Source organism: Crocodylus siamensis, chromosome 6 (genome assembly GCF_052110815.1).
Source record: "Crocodylus siamensis isolate JL-2025a chromosome 6, ASM5211081v1, whole genome shotgun sequence".
Classification (NCBI taxonomy): domain Eukaryota; kingdom Metazoa; phylum Chordata; order Crocodylia; family Crocodylidae; genus Crocodylus; species Crocodylus siamensis.
The window spans coordinates 46,847,094-46,857,746 of NC_143400.1; the positions used below are offsets into that span (position 1 = coordinate 46,847,094).

General features: G+C 42.7%; 1 protein-coding gene across 1 annotated transcript; it reads left to right on the forward strand.

Moving 5' to 3' along the window:
* Positions 1–2,239: 2,239 nt before the first annotated feature.
* On the forward strand, positions 2,240–3,175 carry LOC149862639 (olfactory receptor 5BS1-like). Its single transcript, XM_090054381.1, has one exon. It carries the CDS (start codon positions 2,240–2,242, stop codon positions 3,173–3,175), a length of 936 nt encoding a protein of 311 aa, XP_089910507.1.
* Positions 3,176–10,653: the final 7,478 nt, after the last annotated feature.

Sequence of the window (10,653 nt, forward strand, 5' to 3'; positions counted from 1 at the left end):
AGTGGATACAGCTTCTAAAGTATCCAGCATTTTGAACTACTTCAGACTTGAAACAGGAAACAGGCTAAAATCAATCTAACATTCACACTCCCAAAAAAGAAAAAAAGAGAGGAAAAGCAAGCAGGGAAGGTGAGTTGCCTCTGGCTCTGGCAAATCAATCAGATAAAATCATTTCAGAGTCAAAAGTGTGTTACTAAGTATGTCCTGTCCATGCCTCATAGTTTTGTCCCATTGGATGATGAGAATAGGCGTGGAAACCCACAGCCCTCTGTTTTTGGGAACTGTTTCCATTTCAGTGATCCATCCTCTTTCAGGCTCCATCCCATCTTGGCACCACACATTTTTGCTGGTTGGCTGCTCAATGAACTAACTTTAAGAGAAGGGTGCTTGGTTCAAATTCTGCCTCCATGACTGGGACAAAAAATTTGATCCCTCCACCCCCTAAACCAGTTTCCTAATGATTCAGCAACTATGCCACTAAGTGGGAGAATCCTCCTCCAGTATCAAATACTTTCCTTCATGTCAGTTTTCTCTATGCTGTTGGCAATTGCAATGCAGTGATCACGTACCTGGGAAATCCCATCTTGCCTGCAAGGGGAATTTAAAAAATGCCATTTATGCAGCTACATATGGACATGGAAGCTACTCTTAGATAAATTAAGATTCAATGGAATTTGTTCCTCAAACCTAAAATTGGGGGAATCACTTGGGCTGCCAAGGCTGTTATAGTAGTTCTTCATTGTGTCCAAGGGGAAACAAAGTCCTTCAAGAGGCAGCTCTGTTAGGAAAAGTGCTTGAGGGATGTAAAAATCATTGGAAACTTGTTTGTTTGTTTGTTTTAATGAGAAAAGTATGCAAACAACTGGATTGAGAGTTTTTAAATGCTGTCTAACTATGGTGGATAGCGACACTCCATTCATTTGCAATGCCCATATTAATGAAAGAGAGGCCACTTAATCTCTAAGCAATGACTAAAATTATCTATTGAAATAGGTACTGCTTATTAGGGCTGTGTGACGTTTTGGTTACTGATTTGATTCAGAGGAGATTCAGCTCAATTTGTAGTCTGAATCTCCAAATCTGAATCAAATTAGGAGACTCATTAACCTCTCTGAAACAAATTGGAAGCCTCCCATTCAATTCAGAGAGATTCAGTGATTCAGCCAAAGACATAGTTTATATGTTTTTTCTATGAACCTCAAGGTACCAGGTGTGGCTCATGAATGCTGAGATGGTGGGGCAGATGGAGTGTCCCATGGGAGCCCGGGGGGGTCCCTGCCTGCTTGGCAGTGGACCCAGAAATGGACCAGAAGTACTTCCACTCCACTTCTGGGTATCCCGTGGAATGCAGGGGGACCCTACACCCCCCAAATCAGTGACTGGTGCCTCCTGGATCTGGAGGGGGCACCCGGGGCCACCTCAGGCTGCATTTGGTGGTAGACTCCCCACCACACACACTCCTGTGGGATGCTGCATCTGCCCCACCATCTCAGCATTCATGAGCCACTCCTGGTACTTCAAAGTGCATAGAAAAAACATATAAAGCTGTGTCTATGGCCAAATCACTGACTCTCTGAGTCAGGATCAAATTTTCAGATTTTGATCAGCTGAATTGAATCAGGACAGTGATCCAAATCAGCTAATCGAATCACTGTCCCCTGAATTGGGCCAAATCCAGATCAAATATTGCCTGCTTTGCACACTCCTATTGCTTAGATCCTTCAAAGATGTGTCCATTGAAATACTCCAGTATTCAAGGTTAGGATATTGTCATCATAATCAATATCATAATTATTTTGGCTTTACTTTGTTTAACAAAACATAGCTTCTAAGAAACCACCTCCCTACCCCCAAAAAACCCTAAATAATCTTTCCTTCTCTCCAACCTTCACTCTCTCTCCCTTACTTCCCATCTAGTTACATAGTTATTCCATTGACAATACATAGGAATTCCTTAAATTCTTTGTCCTGCCACCATCAGGCAGGAAGGAGGAGGTAGATTTTATTTGATAAGAAAGAAGCTTAAGAAATAAACCAAAGACAAACCAAGTTTTGAGAAACCATTTTTCCCCCTACTAGTGATAATCACCTAATCAAAGTTCCATTTTTCAGTAAAAGACATATAGATAGAATGACAATGTTCTCTATGTAGAGATGTCCTTACCCTTAAAAGGAGAACTGTAATTTGTTCATGGTAATTGTTTTATTTCTTCTTTCAGGTCAAAAGTTTGGTGACCAAATGGCCATGGGGAACCAAACAACTATCAGCTATTTTGTTCTGTCAGGTGTTTCCAGTAACCCACAGCTCCAGCCTTTACTTTTTGTGGTCTTTCTACTTACATACCTACTGACTGTCATGGGGAATGGGGCCATCATGCTGGTGACAAGAGCTGATCCTCACCTTCACACTCCCATGTACTTTTTCCTATTCCATTTATCCTTCCTTGACATATGCTATTCTTCAGTCACAGTCCCAAAGATGCTGCAGAATTTCTTGACAGAAGAGAAAACCATTTCTTTCCCTGCTTGCCTTGCCCAAATGAGCTTACTTCTTCTAATGGCCTGTGCAGAAATTTTCATGCTATCAGCAATGGCCTATGATAGGTATGCTGCCATCTGTACTCCACTGCATTACGGAGGGACCATAAATAAGCAAGCCTGTATAAAACTGGTGGGCGGTGCATGGCTGATCAGTATATTTCATGCAATAACAAACACTACACCTGTGTTACATTTATATTTCTGTGGGCCCAGAGAAATGAACAATTTTAGTTGTGAATTCCCATCTGTACTAGAACTGTCCTGCACAGAGACATTCATCAGTAAAATGACATTTCTCACTTCAGCTATGTTTGTAAGTTTGACCTCCTTCTCCATCACCCTGGTCTCTTACATCTGCATCATCTCCACCATCCTGAGAATACGCTCTGCTGAAGGTCGGAGTAAAGCCTTCTCTACCTGCAGCTCCCATCTCACTGTGGTTGTTTTGTACTATGGGGCTGGTTTGTTTCGATATCTGAGACCAAGTTCAGCCTCTTTGGTGGTTCTTGACAGACTCTTCTCCATCCAGTACAGTATCTTAACTCCCATGTTAAATCCTATCATCTACAGCCTGAGAAACAAGGAGGTAAAGGCAGCTCTGGGGAATATACTGGGGAAAATTCAAAACATATGAATGCATTTCAATATTTGGGAATACTAATAAGCTAATGAGAACTGAGCGTTAAAATATTCTGATGTCATGTAACTGCTTGGCTTGGGCATTTAGTGCATCAACAATTAACTTCTCTCTTAATTCTAAGACTATTTTCAGTGTCAATCCAACCTGCTGGAAAGGCAAGTAGAGACATATTGTGGAAGAAATCAAACTTCGCGTTGTGGTTGAATCAGAACTGACAGAGCCAGCTTTTCTTTATTTAGGGCTATACTGTGATCACAGGGACAATTCCATACATCAAGGGGAATCACCCTTGTCTGTTTCAAAGGATTTTCTCAGACTCTCTAAGTTTACAAGTGTAGTTATACTAAAGACAGAGAAAGAGATAAAAAATACACCCTGGAGAAACAAAACAATAGTAAATTATACAGAAACTTATTAAGTTTACTTAAACAACTATCTATGCATAGGGCTATCCCAAGGCATGCAGGAATACACAGGGCAAGACATCAAGATAACCCAATTAATGCAGGAATGTGGATTCCTTATCTCAGAACATTTGAATTAAGCATGTCTGGTCTTTGTCTGTTTTTCTAGTCAAGTAAGCCAATTACGTCTACAATATGAAAGGCATGCAAGTTTACTTTTATTCTATGTTTGTTCTGGGGAGTGAGAATGAATCTATAGCCTTGCGGTTATAGCACTGACTTGAGAAAGGCTAATTCCAGTGTATCTGTTAGTATGCTGAACCAGCATATTCAAAGAGGGAGACAGAGCTTCACTCAGAAGTACTGGTAATCTGGAGCCTAGGTCCCTCAACAATCAGGTGGGAAAAGTAAATGTTGTTCCTAGCTTCATATTGGACATGAAGACAGGGTTCAGCCCAAGGGACCTCCCCCATCCTTCCCAGTCCCTCCTCCCCCACCCCTTGCTTTTCAGGGGAGTGCTCTAACCCCAAAACTTTCCGTATTGAATGAACATCATCATCACTTCCTCTCTGGATTTTCTTTAAAAATCAGTGACCTAGCTCTGGGAGGAGTTGAGAGCTGAGAGTCATATATTTGGGAAAGTGCCACTTGGAATTCTTAAACAATAATATTTTAAAAATCAACATAATACAATTCAGCCTGTGGAAGGTTTATTGTTTCACAATTTTGTGTTCAAGTGTGGTCCCATTAACATCTCTTATTCATGTTATAAGGGCCTATGCCTACCTTGACTTCTGTCTGACTGCAAACTTAACATGACTGATTGTTTTTCTCCTTCAGAGCTGTGAGGCTCAAGCTTTGATGATATTTTCAAAATTTCTGCAGGTGGCTCATGCTTTAACATGAAGGCATTTGTGACATTAGTTAGGTACATTATTCCTTATTGAAGGATTCAAGTCTCTGATTCTGGGCATGGAATCTACTATCATGTAGGATACTTTAAAGTGGAGCACAATGAAATGGCTTCTCTTTTGGATTTTATCTATAGGTTTTCAGGACAGACCTTTCAGGCACTTACTATACTACCTGTTGGTTACACACACTTAAATATCACTCCAGAACCCCTATATTGAGCCCAATTTAGTGTTTGATTAAAACATTTCTTCTAGAATGTAATCCCAATTTGATATAAAATATATTCAATGGATACCCAAGTTTTCCATCACAAGTTTGCTCCAGTGTCAATAATCTTCTGTGTTAAAGATGAAGGCTTATTTCATTTGAATGTGCTTAGTTTCTTCTTCCACCCATAGATTTTTGCTTTATCTATTAAGTTATGTAGAACGTGTAAAGGCAGCCTTAGGTTCTATTCCTAATCATCATCCCATGACCAGAATCACTCCTATGCCTCCCCAACTTCATAGAAGACTTATAAGTCTAATGTCCTTAGGTTACCTGCTGAGCCAAGGGGGTTGCTGTGCCCTTTTGCTACCCTTCCTTTTGCTACCCTTCCTCCGAGATGGAATGGCCATCCCTTGTGCTGTCAGGATCGTTCTCTTGAGGAGCAACGACTCCTCTTGGACTCCTCTTCCTGTCGAGTTGTGGTCCCTTAGGGCCCTAACAACAAGCCTCCTGTGCTTGTCAAAGTCAGATTTCCTGACGTCAAGGACTTCTGTATTGCTGACTGACTTGCTAGATTTGCAATGGATAGTAAAGGTGATTGGCTCGTGGTCACTATCATCCAGCTTTCCATTGATTCTTAGGTCCCTGACTAGGTTATCCCCTTTGTCCAGTACCAGGTCCAGCAACACTTTGCCTCTCATTGGCTCATAGATTTCTTGACTCAGGCAGAGCTCGTGCACACTCATGAGGAAGCTTTGCGACCGACTGAATTTGGACCAGTGCTCATCCCATGAGATGTCCAGGTAGTTAAACTCTCCCATGACAACCATACACTGCGAGCATGCAGCCTTAGGCAGTTCCCTGGCAAATTCCTGGTCCAGGTCTTGATTCTGGTTAGGAGGTCTGTAGTAAACTCCTACTATGATGTCCCCTGAGCCATGTTCCTCATGTATTTTAACCCAGAGAGACTCCGGTCATCCATCCTGGGTGCCAGTGTCAATTTGCAGGGACATCTGCCTGTCCTTGACATAGAGAGCTACACTCCCATCCCTTTTATCGGTACGATCTCACCTGTACAGGGTATAGACATTTATACCTGTGGCCCAGTCATAGGTGGAGTCCCACCAGATCTCCATTATCCCTATGAGGTCATAGTCATTCTTGTTTAGCAGGAGGAACCAGTTCCTCCTGTTTATTTCCCAAGCTCCTGGTACTGGTGTACAGGCAGACAAGTGTCCCACTGGGGGCCCTTGCCTTCCCCACAGATCATTCCAGGGCTAGGGTAGGAGTGGGTTCCCTTAAGTGCCTTAGTCTGTTGTATTTACAAGGGTTGTCCAGTGGGCTTTCAGTGGCAGTAATCCCCACAACCCCCAGCAGGCTTAGTTTAAAGCCCGGTCAATCAGGTCGACGAGTCTGGCTGAGAAGAGTCTCCTCCCCAGCAGAGTAAGGTCAAGGCTACCTCTCCCCAGCAGACCACTGCCCCTCTCACCAAAGAGTGGACTCTGATCATGGAAGCTGAAGTCTTCACAATGACATCAGTGCCACAGTCTTTGTTTGACTGCCTCAACCCATCTTTCCCTCCTCAGCCAGGACCCACAAGTGGAAGGAACGAGGAAAAGACCACCTGCACCTCCAACCCCATAAGCCCCACTCCCAGAGCCCTGTAGTTTCTCATAACCTGGCTGGGAATGCTCAGAGCCATGTCATTAGTGCATGGATAAGGAGCACAGGGTAGTGTCAGTTACTGTTTTTTATAGTTATAGTGTCAGTTCCAGTTCCAGTTATATAACTATAGTTATAGTGTTAGTTAGTGCATTTTTAACACCCCTTCTCCATCCCAACTCCCCAAATGAATAAAAACCAGGTAGAAAAGAAACCATAATATTTGTAGACCTACTAAACTGGGGTCCAGTTTTTTTGGTAGGTATGCCATAAGTGAGTTCTCCCTGAGTACCACTCTTATGTCTTTCTTCTTCCAATTCTACATCTCTACTTTTTGCTTCCTTCCCTGTGTGACACTATCACTTTCCCTGTCAGTTGTGGTATTTGGAAATCTGTTAGTAAGATACAAATTCTTGACTTTAAAAAAGCTGACTTCAGTAAGCTAAGGATTTTAGAGAGTAATGCCCTATGGGATTGTGGACCACAGGGAAAGAGTGTCAGTGAAGAGTGGTCATTCCTCAAGTACACAATCCTTGGTGCACAGAAGTTGTTCCTACCTGTATGCGGAAAGGTGGCACAGGGCCAGGAGGCTATCTTGACTCAATAAGGAAGTCGCAGATCTTCTGAAAAAGAAAAGGGGGCTTACCAACGATGGAAGTTAGGAACAGACCCCAAGGATAACTACATAAGATTGGCCCACAGCTGTAGGGGGCAGATTAGAAAAGCAAAGGTAGTGACCAAATTCAGGTTAGCAACCAAAATTGACAACAAAAGCAAGTCTTTCTATAGGCATGTAGGTAACAGAAGGAAAACCAATGGAAATGTGGGACTACTTCTCAATACATCTAGACATCTAGATCTGCTGGCTGGGAAATTGGCTCCGTGGTCGGACCCAGAGGGTTGTAATTGATGGCAGTCTCTCATCGTGGTGCCCTGTGACCAGTGGGGTCCCTCAAGGCTCTGTCCTTGGACCCATACTGTTCAACATCTTCATTAATGATGTGGACATTGGAGTCAGGAGTGGACTGGCCAAGTTCGCCGATGACACCAAACTTTGGGGCAAAGCATCCACGCCAGAAGATAGGCGGGTGATCCAGGCTGACCTGGACAAGCTCAGCAAATGGGCAGACGAGAACCTGATGGTGCTTAACACCGAAAAATGCAAGGTTCTCCACCTTGGGAGGAAAAACCTGCAGCATCCTTATAGGCTTGGCAGTGCTACGTTGGATAGCACTTCAGAAGAAAGAGACTTGGGGGTCATCATTGACCACAAGATGAACATAAGCCTGTAATGCCATGCTGCGGCTAATAAAGTGACCAAAATGCTGGCTTGCATCCATAGATGCTTCTCGAGCAAATCCCAGGACGTCATTCTCCCCTTGTACTCGGCCTTGGTGAGGCCGCAGCTGGAGTACTGCATCCAGTTTTGGCTCCACAATTCAAAAAGGATGTGGAGAAGCTTGAGAGAGTCCAGAGGAGAGCCACGCATATGATCAGAGGTCAGGAAAACAGATCTTATGATGATAGGGTGAGAGACATGGGACTCTTTAGCCTGGAAAAGCGTAGGCTCAGGGGTGATCTGATGGCCACCTATAAGTTTATCAGGGGTGACCACCAGGATCTGGGGGAACGTTTGTTCACCAGGGCGCCCCAAGGGATGACTAGGTCGAACGGTCACAAACTCCTGCAAGACCGTTTCAGGCTGGACATAAGGAAGAATTTCTTTACTGTCCAAGCCCCCAAGGTCTGGAACAGTCTGCCAGCGGAGGTGGTTCAAGCACCTACATTGAACACCTTCAAGAGTAAATTGGATGCTTATCTTGCTAGGATCCTATGACCCCTGCTGACTTCCTGCCCTTTGGGCAGGGGGCTGGACTCGATGATCTCCCGAGGTCCCTTCCAGCCCTGATGTCTATGAAATCTATGAAATCTGATCACTGGTGTGAAAGAGAAAACTGAACTCCTGAATGAGTACTTTACATCTGTATTCCCCCAGTCTAAGAGTGATAGCCTGCTGAAGGCAAATATAACACAGAATAGTCACAGTAGGGATGATCACCGACCAATAGTTAATGTAGAGCCGGTAAAAGAACAGATAGAGAGGCTACATATTTATAAATCAGCAGGACCAGATGAACTCCATCTGAGATTGCTGAATGAACTAGCCAAAGTCATTGAGGACTGCTGGTAAACCTTTTTGACAATTCATGGTGCTCAGGAGAGATCCCAGAAGACTGGAAGAGAGGCAATGTTCTGCCCATCTTCAAGAAGGGGACGAGAGGGGACCCAGGGATCTACAGGCCAGTCAGCCTGACCTCAATCCCAGGAAAAATCCTTGAAAATTTTCTCAAGGAGTCCATATGCAATAAGCTTGTAGAAGGTAAAATTCTGAATGACAACCATTTTGTTGTGGGTAGGTCATGTCTGACTAACCCCATCTCCTTCTATGACCAGAGTACTCACCACCTGGATAAGGGAAATGAGGTTGATGTCATTCACTTGGACTTTAGGAAGGCCTTTGACTTGCTGTCCTATAAGACTCTCAAGGTAAAACTATGGGATCAACAATTCAATGGTCAGAGAATGGCATACATGGAATGCCCTTTAGGTGTGGGGCCATGTTCTCTAAGTGCCTAAATGAGTACTAATAAAATGAAGGCTCTCAGGTCTCATGTTTCTTGAACAAAGGCTCCAATCTCAGTCTTCAGTTGTGCAGAAGATGTATGGCAATAGCACCCATGAGGAGCAGAATTAGATGTTCTGGATATCAAGTGAATGGAATTGCAGGATGTCATAACTTGAGCCAGGAGATTAAGCTTTAAAATATGCCAGCAGTTTTGGAAGCACTTTCCTGTTTCCCATTGGTTAACATGGGGCACATCCTGCCCCTCTGAATCACTCTTCAAAAGATCCTAAGTGTCAATACTTCTTGTATAAGATTAATATGGGCTTAACTTCCCCAGTCTTGACCAGCTGCCTAACCTTTGAGAGCTGTAATGTCTCAGTGGTGGTACCCATATGACCAATCTGGACTATTCTCCAGGCATGGTAGTAGCCCCAAAGTACTATGCCATACACTACCAAATGGTTAGTTTTTACTTGCTCTGTTAAAACCCCTAAGATGTCATGTCATAGATTATTGATACTGATTAGTGAAAATGGGAGTCCAATAAAAAAGAGAATGGGCTAGCCATGTTAAGTTGAAAGAAAAATCCAAGACTGAAATTCCCTTGAAATGCTGGGTCAGGTTTTTGGTTTTTTGTGGCTTTTTTTCCTGTCTGGCCAAGCTGGACTCTGTGGTGGTTTTACAATCGCACCTATTTGAAATGGTTCCTTTTCTTTTAATCTAACTCATAGACAGGGATACTAATCACCTCAGGTCCAGGCCCCAAAAGGAACACACATTATTCTTAAGAACTAATTGGCCACATTGGCATTAGGAAAAAAAACAGCTGGTGACAGAAAAAAATCCAGCTGGTGGCATAGAAGTGATATAAATACATCAGATTTATTTCTGCTCTGAATGTCTCCCACCCACAAGGTACAAGATACTCTTGTTCAACAAAGCAATAGTAAGTTACCCTATATAAAATAATTCAAACATGAAATGCATGTGTATGTTCACTCTCGCTCACTCTCTTGCTCTTTCTTTCAGAATAGATGAATGCAGTATGAAACATTAACATCTTAAATTTACAGGAATCTTGTTTCCACTCTTCGGTGAGTTTCTCCTATTTTATTCTACATCATATATGATACTTATTTTAAAATTATATTGTAAATGCAGTCATGGGGAGTTCAGTGTGTCCAGTATCCTCCCCAATGGCTTAAAAAAATGTGATTTTCTGAGGGAGCAAAAAAGAATGAGGTGCTTATAGAGGGGATTTTTGACTTTTCATGAGGTTACACAGTGTGGGACCAAAGATCCTCTGAGAAGAAAGGTCAAAGTTGTTTGTTTGTTTGTTATTTTTAATCATTTACCACATTCCTACAAACAGAAAGGAAATGCAGGAGCCCGCAGTTTTCTCTAATTTTTTCTTTTTTAAATGTTTAGCTAAAAATTCTACTCTTCAATTTATCTCCTTCATGGACCCTATGATTTTAATTTATCTTCTGGCCAAGCAGTGAACTGTTCCTCCTTAATGAGATTTTTTTTTGGAAGTTCCAGCACATATACAGATCCCCTTAATCATAGAAGGAGCATTCCACTTTGCTCATGGTAATTAACTCGTTTATTTATGTATTCATTCATTTCTTCTTCTAGGTCAAAGTTTTGGTGAACAA

Coding starts and splice junctions, on each gene's coding strand:
- LOC149862639 (XM_090054381.1), top strand. CDS start 2,240: ATGGCCATGGGGAACCAAACAACTATCAGCTATTTTGTTCTGTCAGGT.